The sequence below is a fragment of the Anopheles marshallii genome, chromosome 2 (assembly GCF_943734725.1).
Source record: "Anopheles marshallii chromosome 2, idAnoMarsDA_429_01, whole genome shotgun sequence".
In the NCBI taxonomy this organism is placed as follows: Eukaryota; Metazoa; Arthropoda; class Insecta; order Diptera; family Culicidae; genus Anopheles; species Anopheles marshallii.
The window spans coordinates 70,844,515-70,864,197 of record NC_071326.1 but is presented as its reverse complement, the minus strand read 5'-3'; the positions used below and the strand labels follow the sequence as shown (position 1 = coordinate 70,864,197).

General features: G+C 48.0%; 1 protein-coding gene across 1 annotated transcript in view; it reads right to left on the bottom strand.

Annotated features, from left to right (window-relative positions):
• Positions 1–4,836: 4,836 nt before the first annotated feature.
• LOC128718506 (teneurin-m) overlaps positions 4,837–19,683 on the bottom strand; it is a 509,672-nt gene continuing 494,825 nt past the window's right edge. Inside the window, exons 6-13 of the mRNA XM_053812128.1 lie at positions 18,853–19,130; positions 17,535–17,751; positions 17,271–17,465; positions 16,415–16,826; positions 16,205–16,338; positions 15,911–16,118; positions 13,260–13,286; positions 4,837–10,717 (exon numbers count right to left, since the gene is read on the bottom strand). Coding sequence (XP_053668103.1) covers positions 4,837–10,717; positions 13,260–13,286; positions 15,911–16,118; positions 16,205–16,338; positions 16,415–16,826; positions 17,271–17,465; positions 17,535–17,751; positions 18,853–19,130 — 7,352 coding nt within the window. The remainder of the gene's footprint in view (positions 10,718–13,259; positions 13,287–15,910; positions 16,119–16,204; positions 16,339–16,414; positions 16,827–17,270; positions 17,466–17,534; positions 17,752–18,852; positions 19,131–19,683) is intronic.

Below are 19,683 nucleotides of genomic sequence, written 5' to 3'. Positions count from 1 at the left end.
TTTTATTATTTTTTATGTTTATTTTCCTCATTAGTTTTATGAATAATAATAATAATGAATAATCGTAATAATATTGCCGCTCCTCATGTCAGCATGCGCAAAGTTTCTTTTGTTTGTTTTTGCTTCATCTTTCACTCCTGTTCTGTTGATGTTATTATTACGTGTTGTATTATTCTCTCCTTACCATCTGTTCACATCATGTTCACTGTTGTTTTGCTACTACGGTTTATTTATTTTTTTGCTTGTTTTGTATGTTTCTGTTTTTTTCTTTTCTTTTAAACTTGCTCTACGTGATGTTTGCGCGTTCATGCAAAAACGCACGCCACCTGCCACCTGCCTTTCCACATCTTCATCACCATTCGTTCGATCCACTACTATACTTAGGTAAAATTTATACAATTTCACGACCAGCTGAAGTCCCCTTTAACCCCTTGGCTAGTATCGCCTGCATCTCGTTTGTTTTTCTGCACCTTCAATGTCGTCCAATTCTGTCCTCCTGTTTACTACCTTTATTTGCTTCTTTTTTGTTGTTGCCAGTAGCACAGTGAAAAGAAAATCTACATACACTCGCAATAAATTGCGCTTCAAGTACTCTACCCCAATCCCGTTCCATCACTGATTACTGCGGGTTGGAAGTAGGGGAAGGGGAAATTTGCTTCGAACAGCATTTCGTTTTGTTTTGTTCTAAACTTCTTTTGTTTTAATCTTTCTACAACTACTACACTCGATTTGCGATCAGTTTAACATCTCTTTTTCCTTTCTTTTGCTCTTTCTTATTCCATTCTGATTTTTTTCCTTTTTTCCCAGTTGTGCCAATCATTTTACTTTTCATTTTGTTTATCATACTTTTAGTACCGTGCTGGAACGACACTGTACTAAAGTTTGCTGACTGTCGTTTTATATGTTTTTTTATTATTATATCTCCACTTTCCCACTCCCGTGTCACTCGGGAACGGGAAATATTGCGTTATCATTAGTTTTTGGTTTATTTACAAAAACAAATCAAGTAAAACAGGTTGTTTGCGTCTTTTTTAACGAGTTTTTTGCACTCTTTAAAAGTGAGTACACTTGTGAGCGCAAAACACAGTTGCAGGATTAGTTAGTTTTGTTTTGTGGTTTTTTAAAAAAAGTCATGCGCCATTTTCATGTCCTTCTGAAACGAGCTGTTTTGACACCCTGCTGTTTGCTTTCACTGTTTTGTCATGCTGTGTTTCATTTAGCGGGGACGTTTTCGATTTCGTTCCTATGTGTTTTCTTCTCGTTTTTCTTCACATTCTTTCCTTTACATTCTTCACTTATCCTCTTACATTTTCTTGTTCTTCCTTTTTGTTATTACTAAACAATCTATTTACAAAGTTTTACATGCATGCAAGACACGGTTCGCGTCCAATTAGCCTTATACACTATACGGGTTGCCGTTTCTTTTTTTTTATATTATGAGTTCACGTTCTATGTGTCACAGAATGATCTTTTTTGTGATTTTTTGTTTAAGTGGCGTTGTACGAGTGTCACTATTGATCGGGAAACGAGACCAGACCCTGATCCCTTTCGGCCATTTAGGCCACGAAACAGGGAAATTGAATATAGTGGAGAAAAACGGTTGGATTTTAGTTCCTGGATGAACTTAACACGTAAAACAAAGAAAACAGATTCATCCACACAAAAGAAAAGAACTTTCGACCGATAACTTCTTACGCTTCAACTTTAATTTGTTCGCTTTTATCAGCTACTCTACTTGTCACATTTCATTGTTTTACTTCATGTCTCTTTCCACTTTTGTTATGTTTTTGATTGCACAAAATCGTCCGTTGAGGTTTGAAAACTCTCATTTGTCTGCTCAAAAAAGTTATGCTTAACCTTTTATTTTCCTTTTCTTTTGAAACACATAAAACGAAAAGTAGAAGGTAGAAACGATTTCCAAATCGCAATGATTCGCCTCGCCTGTACGAAAAGTTTATCATCGTCTCCGGGTTGGATGGAAGATGTTTTGTTTTGTTTGTTCTAGCGAGAACTGAGGGCACAGGGAGGCGGGTGAATGGGGGAGGAGAAACAATTTCATCTACAGTTCACAACGTTTACAATCGGTAATTTGTTCGCGTCCATCTACACGGCTGTCTTTTAGCGACCAAATTCACCCTATTAGGTTTGAATTTAATGTTTCTTTTTTTAGTACAGTTTAGTACACACTACCGTATGCCTATAGTGCAGGGTTGGTCACCCCGCCATTGCATCCACCGTTTCACACCGGTTTCGTCACTTTATATTGCTTTTAAGATTTCATCAATCAACCGTGTGCCGTGCGCCGCACTGCGACCACAGTCTGTCATGCCATGTGCCGGGTGCGATCTATTTTATAGTAGCTCGCTTACAGCTTAGTTCCTGCATTCTCAAAACTCGCGTCTATAAGACTAATCCTATCCGTCCATCCTTCGTCCATCCACGTTTTATCTCGCACAGTTCGCACATTAAAAACCTACACAATCAACGAACTCCGGGTTGTTACCTCCGCCCGGTTTTTGCTTCCTGCTCGACCGATCCGATCCGTATGTCAGTTCTGTTGTTTTACAGCAATTATTACACATACACACAAACACACACACGCGCGTGTACTCACTCAAAGGTTCGGGTGAAACGAGCAGAACGTTTCCCCGCTTCACCTGTTCAAAAGACGCATTAGCTTATTTGTTCTTTATATTTAAACAACGATCCTCTATTGCGTGGTTTGTAACACGATCATGTACCAGGACCGTGTACGATTACCCCATATCAGTCCGGAGATGTTTGCTCATCTATTAAACGCACCATCTTGCGTTTGATGCTGGTTAGTTTGCCATTTACTTTTACTACTAGCTTTGATACAGGAGAACACAAACACACGAACCTCTTACAGTGCACGCACTTCCACAATATTGCCGCATTATCTGTATTTCGGGAGTGGTGGGTTTGAACAACCGGGTAGGAAGCAACCCATCAACTAGGACAGAAGTAAGTGCTCTAGTGGATATGCACCGCACAGAAACGGGGGAGCACATTGATGCAGAACAAAATGACTACCATAAAGAAAACGAAGAAAGACGCTTCCTTCTGTGCTGTTTTCCGCGCTTTTTGTGTGTTTTGCACTCTAAATTCTCCTTTCTCAAGATTCATCTTTACCTTACCGTTCTTCCACTCAGTCGTCATACTACATTTTGATAACTATTTAAGATGTCATTCACTATCCTGCTGTAACCTGCTGCTTTAATATTGTTCGTTACTCGCTATTGATCGGTTTGCTGTTACATATGTTCACTATGTTCTACCCAATGTTTCGCCATTCTGCTTTACATGCATTGTTTTTGCTCACTTTCTGCCCATTTACAAATACCCTGTAGAAGCCAAAGAGAGTGTGTGTGTGTGCTGTGTGGTCATGTACGACAGCAAAGATCTCATTTACATGCGTTTTTCCTTTATCTACTCACATTGATGCCGTGTGATAAATGTAAATTACCCTTCCTGTCCGTAAAACCCTATCAACCGTTTGAGTGGTAGTTTGTATTGTAATGCTTTAGCTGTGCTGTATGTCTCATGTATTGCTCCTTGCAGTATGCTTCCTATTTATTTGGTGGGTTTCGGCAAAAAACAAAGAAACGCTACAGTGTGCGCGTGCTGGTAGAGTATCTGTGAAAACCAAAAAAAAAGGTCTAAGAAAGTGACAGTAAAGCTGGAAGAGGCATACTTGCAGCACAGTATGGGTGTGTTAGTAGACAGCTATATACTCTGGCGACAAAAAGAACTTTGCTCCTATGCGTGCTTCCTTCTATGTGTACAGTTTAATAATTATTCTACGGTCTGTACAATCTGTTTTCCGGTGAAAAAGTCCTTGGTGAGGGCGTGGGACAACGGGGTCCCCATATCTCCACAGTGTGCCGGATGCACCGAGCCTGTGACGCACCAATACTCTTCACGTTTGTAATGGATCGGTACGATTATGGCACGGCTAAACTGTACTAATACGCCACAGTTCAAGATGCACACGATCACGGGAGAGAGTAACCCTGCCCCACACACCCACACACACAGAGGATGGCAGAAGAACCAAACAAACGTTCTTCCGCTCACGTTTAAAATCTTCAATGGTTTCACGAGTTCTAAAAAAAGAGGTTCAGCTCGCTTTATCCACTACCTCCTAGATGACCTCCCGCAGTTTGTGACTTGGAACCGAATAAACCGATCGTCTAATGGCACTGTAACGACGCCGATCGATACAAACACGCGCTCCTGCTGGCGATACGGAAGCGATACACCGCTTCGCGAAGACTGCCCTAAATTATCTACTCTCCACTGTGTGCTAATTTTACCTACAACTATACACTTCATCTCTTCATTGCCGCTAATATAAACTACTTGTCATGTGTGGGTAGATGGAGCGTCCTAATACGTGGGCGCTCGGCACATCTTCACTAAAAGCAAACTTGAATGATCAGCGATCGTGTTTATCTGTGACGTGGTGCTCGTGTGTTTGTGTGAGTTTAGATTTCTTTTCCCCCTAAACGGATCGTATCGTACCTATGGCATTGACCTATTGCGTCACTTCTCTTTGCCATCTGGAAACACAAAACCCTGCTGAGCTCCGTAGGAGTACTGCAACACGAGTTGGTTTGCGGGAGTCATTGGGTTTTGATTTGTTTTTGCTTTGTTCATCAGACTACAACTGCACATATTGGCTTAACCAATATCGGGGGAAAACCGAACAACACTGACGGAACGAAAGGTACGGCGGAAGGAAAGTAAATCCTATGTATATCACAATATCTAGAACATCCTCTCTCTCTGTGCTGGTCCAACGGTCGTTTGGCTTCACGTTGCAGCACTCGGTCGTACCGTTGCTGCCGATGCGGTCCCTGCGACTGCCGGTACCGCGGATGGCACCGAGGACGATGGCGAAGTGGGCGAAGATGCGACCGACGACAACGGCAGCGATGGGGCCGACGCAGATGTCGACGTCGCCGACGACATCGAGGACGTGGGTACCGACGGGGACGGAGCAACCGATGCCACCGGCAGCGGCAGTATTATCGTCTCGTGACGATGTTCACGCTTTGCCTTGTGGCTGCCACCACCGCCACCGCTGGACGTTCCCCCACTCTTTCGCCGTTTGCGCTTCGAGTCACGCTGGAACGCAACATTGCCCGGGTCGTCCGCCAGCTGCGGATACTTGTGGATGCTGTGGATGTCAACACCGATCCACCCATCGACGTCACCGTGCGAGATGAGCTCTTCCTTTTCCTCCTCGGTCCAATCGCCACGACCCTGGAAGCCTGCCGCAACGAGCTGCTTCTCCAGCTCCCAAGCCCGCTCGACGGCACGCTTGTGGGCGTGCTTCAGTATACGGTGGCGCTCCTGCTCCGGATCGACCCCGTACTTGATGATGACGACCGCGTCCGGACCGTGCAGACGTAGCTCCTTGCCGTTCGCTCCGCCATGGTCGTTGATTTCGTGTGCGGAAATATTAAACATCCCGCCGAGCCGGCGCAGCTCCTCCGTATCGTCACGCAGCTTCATCACGTTGTCCTTCACGAAGTAGAACACGTCCTGGTCGTGGATGCTGAAGTGCAGATCGAGGAAGTGCGAGTTATTGAACACGGACGAGACCACATCCTGCACGACACTGTTCGAACCGTCCACCACGCTAACCAGCGCACGGCCATCGATGCGTGAGATCAGCACGCCCTCCCCGAACACGCCCCGACGGTAGGCGACGCGGGGCAGCAGATTGCGCGTCTTCAACTCCATCTTCAGCAGCGGCTTCGGTATGAAGCCAAAGTCGGCAAACTTCTCGTCCACCTTCTCGACGATGCACTGCAGTCCGGACATGACGCCAAAGTCGGGTGCGAGCTGCGGTGACTTGATCGTCGCCGTCGGCCTGTAGATCATGTCCCGGGTGTAGCGAGAGCCCTGCATCTTCGTGACGTCGTACCCGAACAGCTTCAGCCAGGAGCGCAGATCGTTCATGTAGTTGCCCTCGGGTTCGCGCCGATTGATGGGATCGTTGTTGTGGAAGCGGTAGATAAACACATCCGTCGGGTGACGCATCTCCGTTGCCAGCTGCTCCCAGGCCGGTGTCATCCACTGGCCCACGCCGGTGTCGTACAGACGCTGTTCCATGTACACAAGTCGCGTGTTGGGATCGAGCAATCCACCGTGGAAGTCGATCGGCACAAACAGTCCCGGGTTGGTGTCTTTCACGATTTTACCGAACGGAGTTCGGCGGATCTCCTTCACAATAGCCCCACCAACGTCAAACAGTGCGATCGGTGAACCATTCTGATCCGTCGCTACATAGTACCGCTGATCACCCGTCTCGATCGCAATCAGCATATGGCGGTCGTCGTACAGCAGTCGCGAGGTACGTCCGGCTTTCGGGTAATGGATGTGTGTGATCAACTCCGGTGCGTTCAGGTTGGCGTAGAAGTACTGCGTCACGTTGCCCTTCTCATCGTGGCAGGCCACTAGCCGGCCGAGATCATCGTAGAAGTACCAGGTCTGGAAACGATCGCGCTCCATTGCGTGTATCAGTTGGCCGCGGTTGTTGTAGCGATACTTCTGCTCACCACGGCGCACAACGTACCCACGTGCATCGTAGCTGTTGAACTCAACGTCTCCAACTTGCACCACCCGATCGCCGGTATCATAGCCCAGGTTCGTCTTGTCACCCTGTTCCAGAATTCCAATAATGTTGCCATTCTCGTCGTACACGTACTTCCAGCTGTTCGTTCCAACAACCTCCATCACGTGCCCATCCGCGTTGTAGTTCACCTTGTCCAGGGAAGTGGAGCGCCCAACCATCACCTTGTGCGTTCGGATTCTATTGCGCAGGTCGTAGTCCAGCTCCAGTCGGTACACATCGAACGACTTGATGTTGATCAGAACACTCTTCACACGTCCGTGCTCGTCAAAATCGGTGATCGTGAAGAACTGCTTGGAAGTGTCCTGCACGACCGTGCGGTTGAATGCATTGCGCGTAATGCGCAGATCGCTCACCGCGTCCAGCGTGCCCTGGGCGGGTCCGTACTTGAAGCGTACGATCGGTAACTCCTTGCCATTAACGTCCATCTCGATGCCGCTAAGGCGCGCATTACCATCGTACTGGTATTTGAAGTGGGCCGAGGCTAATCCACTCTTCGAACCGAACTTAAGCTTCTCATCCTTCAGCACACCCGCATGGTACTTGAACTCGCGTCGCAACTCAAAGCCCGGCTCGAGTACCTCCACCTGCTTCACCAGACTCGTACTCTCCTGGTAGGTGTACTGCGTGGAGGACAGTCCAGCAAGCACCGTCTCCAGCCGCCCAGCGGTATCGTGCACGAACGCCACCTTGCCACTCTGGTGCGGATGAATCTTGGCCAGTATTTGACCCTCGTCGCTGTACAGGATCTCAAACGGATGGCGGTTGATCGGCGAGTAGTACTGATACTTGAAGAACCCGAGCGACGTTTGCAGCGAGAAGGCGTGGATGTGTCCGCGTGGGGTCGTCAGCGACTGCAATGCCCCCGCATCATCGTACTGCAGCAAATAGTCCGACCGTCTCGGTGTGGTCACCTTGAGCGGAAGGCTACTGAACGTGTCCTTGAACGCGTAAACAATGGAGCTACCATCGCCGTACTTGATCTCGTTCAGCCGACCAGCCCGATCGAACGTGTACTCTTCCTTCAGATTGCCCCACTTCCACGATATCAGCCGTCCGAACCGGTCGTACTCGAGGTCCACGTCAGCGTACTCGCCCGACTGCGGACGGTACGCGATCGGACGCGACGATTTATCGTACGTCACGTTCAGCAGCTCAGTCTTATCGTCCACGGAGACCGTAATGGAGGATGTGTCCTTCTCATACTCGAACGTGAGCAGATTTTCACCATTCACGCGCAGCTTTCTGCCGACCTGCGTCAACGTGCGAGCATTCTTACCCCGTACCGGTACATGGCGGATGAAGTAGCGCCATTCGAAACGGTTGGATAGATCCCCATTAATCTCCGTGCGCTGTTTCGACGGCACCGGGTAGCTTTCGCCCAGCAGTGGATCTACCTCCGCCAGCAGTACGTACGGTACCGACTCCACCGACACTGCGTTGCCCCACGGTGAAACGCTAGTGGTACCGCCATCGAGCATAACTGTCGTCTTGGTGGCAGCCTCCCCAACCTTCGACACAACCGACGATCCCTGGATCAACATCGACACCTCACGCTGCGAATTCTCCGTCACCTTGACGGTAGCGCCCTGCACGCTCAGATCGAAGGTAAGATCGATCACCTTGCCGGTTGGTGTGACGGCGGACGTTAACCGCCCAAACTCGTCGTAGTTGTACACGTACGACCGTCCCGTCGAGTCGAGCTTCGTCTTCAGCAAACCCGTCGGTCCGTGATATTCGAACGTCACGTTGTAGTTGTCCGGCGTGTTCAGCTCGTGCAGCATCTTCATGCGAGTCATGCGCAGACGGCACTTCTGGCCCTTCGTGTTCTCGATCGAGTTCACCTGGGCGGTGTAATCGCGCAGCAGGAACACCTTGTTGCCAGCTGCATCCGTCACCGTACTCAGCTTGCCGTTCGACGTGTTGACATTGTACAGGAAGCTGTACACCGTTTCACCGGTCATTATGTTCTTGGTGGCGATATGCTGACCGAAGCGATTGAACACGTAGATCTCCTGTGCGTTCGGCGCATATATCTCGTACTCCTTCGAGGTGCCGGCCTCCGGTAAGCTCGAAATGACCGACCGGATGCGGTAGTTCGCCTGATCGGCAATGTGCACGTGCCCATCCGGCGTCACAGTGATGGCGGAGATCGTGTTGAACTTCGCACTGATCGCAAGATAGTGATCCGCTTCATAACAGTCACAACCCCGCTCGAGACAGTTGCACTTCGATTCGGCACCCGCGTACGGCGCAATCTTGCCATCTGTTCCAATCACCCGAATACGATTGATGCGCTGCGAGTCACTTTCAGCCACGTACAGATCACCCGACGGTGCGAAGGCGATGCTCTGCGGCATTACCAGTGTCGCGTGAATCGCCAGGTCGGTGTCGTAGTTCAGTGCCGTCGATACGCTTCCGCTCACACCCGTGCTCAAACCAGTGCCGGTTCCGCTTCCGCCAGCCGTAGCACAGTGCATTGGCCGGCCGGCAATCACCCGAACGCGTCCATCCGGCGTCATGCGCAGTATCATGTGATCGTCAATGATGTGCAGCGTGTCGTCCAGCGGGTTGATGGTCAGCTCCGTCGGCCACCGGAGATGCATTTCCTCAATCTTGAGCGTTCCCTCGCACGGTACCGGCTTCCAGTGCGACTTGTGCATATGATTGCCGATCAGGGTGCTGATCACACCGTCCCGATCCACCATCCGGATGTTGGTGCCGTCCGCGAAGTACAAGATGTTGTCCGAGGAGATAGCCACCCCTTTCGGGTACGCCAGCTTAGCATCGCGCGCCAGCCCACCATCACCGCAGTGCGCCTCATCGCCGGGAAGGCATCGTTCGCCACTGCCCACCACCGGCTCCCAGTTGTGGTCGGGATCGTGCGTGTCGTCCTTGTTGCGCACCTTGATGATCTGATGCGATTCCGGATCGGACACGTACAGCGAACCATCGAGCGGGCTGAGCGCCATGTGGTAGCGGTAGGACACTCTGGTTGCGTTCAGCTTCACCACCGTCCGAACCGTACCGTCGATCATGATCCGCCGGATGTAGTTGAAGTCACCCACGTACAGACTACCGTCGGGGGCTGCGGCCAGCGCTACCGGTGCCAGCAACCGTTGCTTGGTGGCAATACCGTTGCAATCACCGCACTCCAACGGGCGCTGATGCCCGTCACCCATCGCGGTAAGAATAACGCGCGGCTTATGCTTCAGATAGATGTTGGAACCGTCGCCCTTCTGCAGGATGCCTTCGTGGAAGTTGTACCGATGGTGGATGTCCAGGTTCCAGCCACCAACCTCCGAGATGCTCATGTCATGCCCGCTCAGCTTCGTCGTCTGCACGTCCCACACCACATCCTTGCAGTCGGTGTACTGGTAGCCCACCTTAACCACCGCGGTGGTGATGCCGTACACACGCTGGCGGTAAATGTTGAGCCGATTCCACGGGTAGGTGAACTTGATGCCGGGATCCGCCTCGAACACACGCTCGAACAGTATGCCTTCGATTGTGATGCGCAGATAGATGAGCTTCAGTGTCGGCGGAATCGTGTCCGGCGTCAGCTGTAGCTTAATCGTCGACAGATACCCAGCCGCACGGGAGCTATGGTAGACCAGGTTCAGGCCGGTGCCGGGGATAGCCAGCGATTCCTGGATGACCTGCGACTCCGCCAGGATGGCGCTCCGATCCGGGCAGGCACCTTGGAATCCATGCTTCCACGTTGCCAGCACGACCGGCTTCATGAGATCGTAATCGTGCGAAAAGCACGTGTGCGGCGGTCCATGGTGCGACTTGTCGTCCGACGTAGACATCACCACCGTGTCGATGATGACGACCTCATTCCAGGGTACCTGCACGATGCGTGTCTGCGGTCGGAACGGTGAGCGGCCGAACTGGAGCGTTATCGCACCGCCCCCGTTCACCATCAGATCGAACCAACCGTCATCCCGGGTGAGGGTGAACCCTTCCAGCGGTGTCGAGGTGCTGACGCGCACACCTACCAAACCCATGTTGAGCGAGGTGACGACGCGCCCTCGAATGACGGCCGATCGGCTGCAAGACAAAACAGAACACGCATTAGTAATGCTTCATCGGGGACGCCACACTTCCCGGCTGGAGGAGCATTGCGTTCGCGAGGAATTCTTCTCTATTCGGTCGTTCTCTTCCCTTCTGCGTAACATCTTACACAAGTACTAGTTTTCACAATGGACAAACAGTTGGAGAACAGGTGGAGATGGTAAGGGATAATGGTTCGTGTCGGGGGGGTTTTCCGGGTGTACCGAGGGAGTAATGTGTTATGGGGCGACAAAAACAAACATAAAACTACACTGGGTGTGCTTTTCTTTTTTTTTAAATAGTTCCACTAAACTAAATAACATGCAACGGTGTACCACCATAACCTAATTAAAGCGCATCGGAATTTGTGTATGCGCGCACACACAAAATGGCTGACCAGCAAACGATAAATTGATGAACTGATAATGGAATTACGCGCGTACGCGCGCGTAGATACAAAAAAATTACGTGTGTCCAGGAAGCGACAAGAAACAAGCACTACAAACCCCCGGCGACTCGGTACGTGTATCCGCGAGCGGAAATATTTCTATGTAATAGCATTAAAATTTTCAATAAACATTTGGCACACTTGGGGCACAATGGGGTTTGTGGGTCCAGCCACAATTTAGTAGGTACAACGCGGTACATGCGTGACCCTTTAGCTGTTTGGGGTGCGTTTTTTTTTTTCGTTGTTCATTCTCTCTTGCATCCGATAATGTACACGTTGACCTCGTTGTTGTTTTTTTTTTAATAATGTACATGTGGCTTCTGTCCCGTGTTATTGCGCTGTGCTGCGTTGCAGTTTATCGTATCGTGCACCGACAATCGAGTCGCCAGTACGGCCCACCCCGTACCCGGGGTGATAAATTTTTGGTTATGAACTGCAAAGGTTCGCAAAAACCCGACCGCAACTGCACATGCCGTTGGTGGGCCGGTCGGAACCATTGAAAATTTCCACCGTGAACAACGCAGGCAGTTGCAGTTGGAGGGAAGGCTCGCCAGGATCATCCGTAGCCCGAAAAATGATTCGGTTATATTTTATTTAAAGCGAACACGAGTGTGCTGAAAATTGGGTTACGACGATAGTGTCCTAGGTTGTTTGGTTTGGTTTATCCGGGCCCCAAAATTGGTTGACCGGATAGATCAAGTGACGCGCTACCGGTTGCTTGCTGGTTTCATATAACAACATGGAGGCGCCCGGTGCGCCGTACACAGTGAGGACGGGGAAAACCGAGCGCTGGGCATATTCTATGGTCTTTTAAGCCTGCACAATAAACGGGGTCACGTCCCGGTACGGACGGCTGTGTGTGTGAAAAAAAAAACCGTGCAAAATATCTTGTTAAGTCATCCGCCCGTGTTGCGCTCCTGTCTGACTGTGTCACACACGCACACACACAGACATTTTGGCAGGTTGACATTTTTTCTTTTATTGAAAAATTTAATTACCAGTTACGCATTTATGCGCAACAAGACCGAAAGGAAGGAGCAAAAACGTGTTTTAATAAACACATACAGGCGCACGACCATGAAAGAATGTCGGTCATGCTTCAAAGGATATTGTTACTCCATGTTGTTTTGTTTTTTATTATTGTTTTGCTCATATAAAAACACACAAAAGTTGGAAAAATATGTTAAATTCATTTTCTTTTGCACACATACACTCACTCACATACACACACACACACACACATACAGCGAAACGTATATAGAAATTTAAGATAAACAAACAAAAAACAACTACAAACAACCAAAATGGACACTACGGAAAAAATAAACAACAACACAAATTACGCCGACTGTACGCAAAGAGGTGAAACGTGTGTGAACACAATTAAAACATAAATTCGGTATCACGGTACACAAAACTGAAGATCAAAAGTGGGAAGCTTGTATTTTTTTTTGTGGAAGCAAGGAAAACGAGAAAGGACAACAAATGGGACAGTTAGGGGTGGTTGGGTTTTAGGTGGGGGAGGGTGAGTTGTTGGAGCTTGATTTTTTGCGCGATACAGGCCGAAAGGCCTTGCTAAACAAGCGTTCGCAGGGTTGGGGGTTGGTGGGTTTATGTTGGAAAACAGGGAAAACATGCACAAATGTGCCCTTTGATTGATGTGTGGGAGGTCATAACGGGGGTAACCCCGGAAGGATTGTGTAGGGATGTAGGTGTTTTTACTAGGGGAGACCAGTGAAGTGATGGCGGGAGAGGCTTTGGAAGGAACTATTCCGCAAAACAGTTTGCATCTTTTGTTTTTTTCCGCTTGATTTTACGCTGCTACTGCAAGCAAATTCAACCATGTCACACATCTGATCGAGTGGATCGATGAGAAGGGCAGTTTATTACTATTAAGTGGTTAGTGATGGTTACGTGGCTACTACTACTGAGAGTGAGTCCTTTTCGCGACACGACACGGCATTTCCTCGCGTATGCTTTTGACCCCCGGGCGAGTGTGTATACGGATTCTTCTTTTTTTGTTTTTGTGTACTTCAAAAAAAAGACTTTCCAATCTTAGAACTTTGGGATGTTCGGTTCGCGGGGTCTTACCTTGCATTAAAATGATTCCAAAAAACGCTGCACGATACACGAAGCAATAGAAGTGATGGTGGTAGTAGTGGTAGTAGTAGTAGAAGTAGTGGTAGTAGTTTAGTAGTGGTTAGTTTGAACAGTGGTTAGCCGAGATTGAAACGGAGAGAGAGAGAGAGAGAGATAGAAATGGAAGGAGAGAAAAGCAAAAATGGAAACAGTGATTAGATATTAGTTCTCTCGACGAGATGGGGTTACATTTTAGCCAATGATTTTTTTTCTTTGTTTTCTTTTGCTTGGAAACACAATGTGGGGAGTTGTTAGTAGAAGTTTAAGGTTGGATACTGCCCCTAACTTTGCCCTTGAAATCTCTTTTCTTTTTGTATGTTCATATGAAAACTCCTAATTTCAACCAATTTATGTACGCTAAGCTTATTCCCACTATTAATCGGGCTCTTGGTGATGCTAATTGAATGCATTGTATGCAACGCAACAAAGTTTCTATAACTATGTTGCTACCAGTGACGCTGCAAATGGGCAATAAAAGCCTGTGGGAAACAACGACGTGTGGAGGCATAAAGTTAAAAAAGGATTTGGCTCCCATGTTTTCCAGCTTTAAGCGAGGGCGAACGACCCAGCAAAACCAGCGCAATTGCCCAACCGAAGTATCCAGCCACGGTTGGTAATAATTAAAATATTATCGCATTAAGTGCTGGTGTTATAATCATCATCGAGCGATTGAGTATGAATTAATTTTTCACAGCCTTTCCCAGTGCCTGGATTCAAATTGTGGGGCCACCAGGTGGCGGGGGAAGGGAGGAATGGGACAGGTTGTGGTTGTTGCATCCCTTTACCGAGCTGCGAAAGTCAATGGCTTTTGTTTAACAAAAAAAAACAGGCAAATGGGCGAAATCGACTCGATCGATTTACGGCGACCGTCCCGGTGCGAATGGAATTTTCACCAGCGCTAGATGGGGTTTCCCACCTATCGTGCCTGTGGGTAGGGGGGAAAATGACAAACCTCACACATCCAGACGGTACCACCCACCGTCCTTTCCCGGGGAACGAACTGTGTTAGCTCATTCCGCCCGTACAGGCGTGCCCGAGCGCGCGAAAGTGCTCGATGATGATTAATATTTAATGTATTAATTTGCGATACATAATGGAAAATGCAGAACCCGCTCGCGGCAGTATCAGGAACAAAAGTGGGTACGCCGGGAGCAGCAACAACAAAACCGAAGCTGCAAATGATCTCACAGTTCCAAATATTGGCCGCATTGTTTCCAAATGAATCACAATATCACTGTGCAATTATGATACCATAATGATACACCGACCACGGTGCCATCTTCAAATTTTCCACTACCAGCTTTCACCGCGGTGATGAAATGTGCTTTCCGACGAAAAAAAAAAAAATGTCGATGAAACATATTAAAGAACATACAAAATTGTCACGAGCAGAAAAAAAAAACTGCTGATCCATTTGTTGGGGTTCGCTGTTTGCATTGCGCCAATGTTTGCCGATGCCTTTAATGGGGTTTAATTTATCTTCCTTGCGAGACAGAGAGACACGGTGTGTGTGTTTGTGTAGGCTCTTTGTTCGTACACTCTGTGCTGTACTGTGTTTTGCTGCTATGCAGTACCGTTTTGTATGATTTTCTCTGACTGGAGCTGCAGTTTGGGGAAATTTTTTTTTGGTGTGTGTTTTACTCCGTACAAAAAATCACTTCTTCTACACTTTTCACGGATATTTTAAGAGTGTGTATGAGAGAGAGAGAAAAGGTGCATTTTCTATTTTTTGTTTGTTTTTTCACTTGATTCTGTTTGGTTTGTTTGTTTTTTTTTTGGTTGAATGCGGAACATTGAAAAATTAAAACAAATTGGTAATTAGCGGGAGGATGTATAAATAGACGGGGGCACAACATAATATATTTATATAGTAATTGTATAATAACAAAACGTGTATATATTTATATTTGATGTATGATATGAATTTTTGCGTTTTAAAATTTAAATTAAAACTTTACGATTGTGGGCAACTCCATGATAATTCTTTCCATTCGTCATGGCATAAGGAGCAGGATGACCATAACCAATGGAAGAGTGCGATGGCGAACAGTTACCAGTTAACAGATAAAACCGGTTAAACCCCCTTTAAAATAAACAATTATTGCAAATAAATAAACTCTTTACTTTATTATTTATTGATGAGAAAAGATCCATATTGGAAGGTTAATGAAAATTTCAAATAAAAAAAAACCTTGCACAAACATCGATCGATTAACACGTAATCGACACCTGTGCAAACGGTTACAAAGTCCCATATTAAAGTGAGAAACAGAAAAAGCGACGGAAATATTTAAATCGTAAAAACCCAAACAACAACAAAAAAAAACCGCAACTGCAACTGTTCGCCAATCAACCGGGTCATAATGCCACGTTGGTTTGCCTTTTGCAAATTAGCATTTCAAATTGCTAGCAAAATAATCATTGATCTCTCCACCGGGTTCGGCGAGTCAATGGAAAATTAAACATGAAACACACGAGAATGAGATGAGAACAAAAGTATGTATCACAACGAAACGAAAAAAAAAAATAACCGAAAAAAGAACAGAACACAACACAAAAATTCATTTCAGGTAAGAGTGTACGCTTTCCGGTTGGCTGCTTACCTTTCGTTGAACGTTTCGAGCTTGGCGTAGTTCTGCAGACTGCCCTCATCGATCAGGAACTTCATGCGTTCGAAGAACGATGCCGTAATGGCGGGCGGTTGCTTGCGCAGCAGTACATCGATTGGTTTCGGTGCGGAGACGCACAGCTGGCTCGTCTTACACGAGTGACTACCACAGCACTCGGGATCTTCGCAGTCGACCAGACCGTCTTCGATGTGGTTGGAAGGATTAGTTGAAGAGGGAAGATTATTGAGATGTTATGGAAATTACACTCAAAAAGTAAGCGATACTTACCGCGATCATTATCCTTATTGTCACCACAGTTTTGTTCGAGCGGTACCGAGCAGTCCACACCGTCCCAGCCTTCGTAGCAGCGACATTCCCACATCAGCTCTCCACTAACGTGACACTGGCCATGCTGGGAGCAGCTGTAAAACGATTCAAAATGTGCCATTACTAAACTGCCACTCTGTGTCACGAGTGACCTTAAAGCGCATCATTTACCCATTCGGACATCCCTCCAACGTGCAGTGTTTGCCGTTCCAACCGGTAACGCACAGACAGGTACCGTTCTTGCACTGTCCGTGCTCATTACAGCGTGGATCGCACAGCTTATTATTGCAGTATTCGCCACCCCAACCGGCATCGCAGCTGCAGGTTTCGCCGACACATCGACCATGCTGGCCACAGTTCAGATCGCACAACTCCTTCGAACAGTCCTCACCGCTCCACTTCGGTTCGCAGGTGCAGGTTTGCGAATCCAGATCGAACGTACCGTGGCCGGAACAGTCCGGTAGACATTGCAGCGCGTCCTGGTCCATCGTGGCACAGTCCGGTCCCTTCCAGCCTTTCTTGCAGATGCAGGTACCTTCGGCACAGAATCCATGTCCGGTACAGGTCGGATGGGGACAGTCCACTTTAAGCAAAGAATTAAGAAGGGCAGCAATCGATTAGACTTGGGTAACTCCAGTGGAAGATTTGAGAAATCCTTGAACTATGTTGAGCTCATTTTCAATATTCCTGAAGGGTTAGTGATGAGCGAGCGGTCAGATACACTACAGTGTGTTTGAGCACTATGGTGAGTGTGAGTGGCATGTGTCTACAGCGGATGATCTCTACGGTGTTAGTGTTTGGTTTAGTACTCAAGAGACGCGTATTGACAAAAGACAAGGAAAAAGATAGTGAAAGAAGGTGGTGAACTTGAGGCCAGCAGTCTCAAAGCTCATTGCAGTGAGCTCCAGAGTACTCGACATTGCAACTCTGCGAAGGAGCTCCAAGTCCCCAAACACGGAACGAAAAATAAAAAAAAAAACTCCTATTACAACATAAGATGGAACAGAAAACAGATGTATAATGCTACCTTCTTCGCAGTATTTGCCCTTGTAGCCACGGACGCATCCACACTTGCCGCTGACACAGTGCCCATGGCCATTGCAGTCCGGAACTTCGCACTCGTCATGGCGCAGTGAGCACTCTTTGCCCTTCCAGCCCGGATTACACTGACATTCGCCGTTAATGTATTCGCCTCGCTGCGAGCAGAGCACTGGACAGACACCTACAACGGCGAAGAAACAGACGAGGTGCGTTAGAGATATTCGACTCCGTTCGCACAGTATACACTTACTCTCACTGCAATCGTCGCCACCGAAACCAGGATTGCACTGGCAGTGTCCAAGCAGACACTGACCATTGCCGGAACATCCGTTCGGACAGTTCTGGGTCATATCCTCAGCGACCACCGCGTAGAACGCAATCTCCTGTGCATCACCGTCATCGTTGTAGATGGAGAGGAACCAATGGCCCGGTTCCATGTAGCGTGTGACCTCGCGACGCATCGATGGCTATAGGAACAGGGTGAGCAGCAACAAAAAAAAAGGAACACGAACGATATCATTAATAATACATTTATACAAAGAAGTAGATTGCTTTTCATGATCCTATCAAGATTCGGGATGGTTTTCGTGAACTAATGTTCATGTTTCGTTAACGAATATTCACGCCCATTCTACTGTGCGGATGCGTGATTTCCTGGTTGTATTCACCCCTGCAATAGGAAGGCATGGGAAGAAGAAAAACCCTTCCTTCCCTCTTCTCAGCGACCCTATGCTTTCTGTCACTCTGTTTGGAGCCACTTAGTTTTCTCGTCTAACCTTGCCCGAGCGACTACCACTTCTGTGGGTATTTTTATCAATATTTGCTCTGTGACCTTGCCGGTGGACGCGCTGGGTGCCGGTGCCAAGTCAAATCAGCGCCAACACTCGACCACGAAAACGGGGACAACAGTGGGACGTTTAGGTTGTTTAGTTAACTTTTCATTATCGCTACATCGCACACGCAAGCCCACAACGGGCTCCCTGCGGCCACTGGGACACCAGAGATCGCTTGTTATGGCGAGGTATAAATCGCTCAACAAATGAGGTTGACCATTCCTGGGTGGTTGGGCATTTGTCCTAGGGGCCTGCGAGGGCCAATCGCTAAAGGATGTTCAAACACGCAATCCACGAACACCCCTCGGTTGCCATACGCCGGGCGAAGTTACGTCAGTATATGCACACTAACGCATGGTGAAGAATAATAGGTTCGGAATAAAACAGCACTCGAATATCCGTAGCGGCTTTCAATTACCGCACGCGGGAAGACGAATCAAGCAAATCCTGGTCGATGGCCGATCTAAACGAGGTTCGCTTCTGGCTATCGTTCTAATTAATCAGTTTTGTCTGATCTTGATGGATCGTAAAAAGGGTCTTGGCAGCAACAGAAATCAATCCCGACGGCGGAATTGACCAAGCGACCGAGGGTGGCGTGAATCGTTTTTGATCGAGAGGGTGGGGAATTGCGCACACACTTTACCAGCTGGTTAAATTCTACCCCCGAGGGCCCCGACTGCAGGGACACACCCCGTAAGATGATGCGGCCGGTACGGTTGATGATGATGTACTTACATGAGTGGCACGTGTCTGGCGCGCATTGAAACCGCTCAGGACCTCTTTGAAGTGATACTGCGTGTGCGTCGGCAGGGCGTTACGGCGCGCGTAAACACCTATCGATGCGCCTCGGGGGATGCTGTAATCGAACTTGACGTACGCCGGTTCCGACTGGTAGAACTGCATGTTCCAGTAGCTGTACGGTGGGATCTCCTTCGACAGCCGCTGGCCGAGGGTGATCTGCGAGAAGGTGGTACCGTCCGGTGGGAAGCTTCGCGCTGGGAATGTTCGTGCACCTGTTGTAGTTTTTTGTGTGGTTCGTTTTTGTTTTGACGAACGCCAACCATATGTAACCCATGCCACATGAGTTTGCAAATCAATAACCAACCCGAGAACCAACACAAGAGTACGGAAAGGTACGGAAATAGAACGTAAAGTACGGCAGTGCGCCAAAAAGTAGGGTTAGGAGAAAACAATAGAAGGAAAGAGACAAAAATAGATAGAAATATAAAGAGAGGCGTGTGAAAGAGAGAGAGAGAGAAGAAAACAGGGAAGAGAAGCGAATGGAATAAAAAAGGTTAGTTAGTATGTATGTTGTACAAGAGATTTTGAGGCCAATCACTATGGAAGTTAGTGGTCGAGGGTAGAGAATGTACTACCGAATGTCTGCAACATTCCGAACTGCTAAAAACTACTCTCAACCATACACACACATACATAGAATACACTCGGTGCATACTAATTAGTTCTAGGTTAAGCTCCACAATCACACACACACACACACACACATACAAACCCCAGCTAAGGTAAGCGATCAAATCAAGCGAACAAAAGCAAATGAGTGTGCTG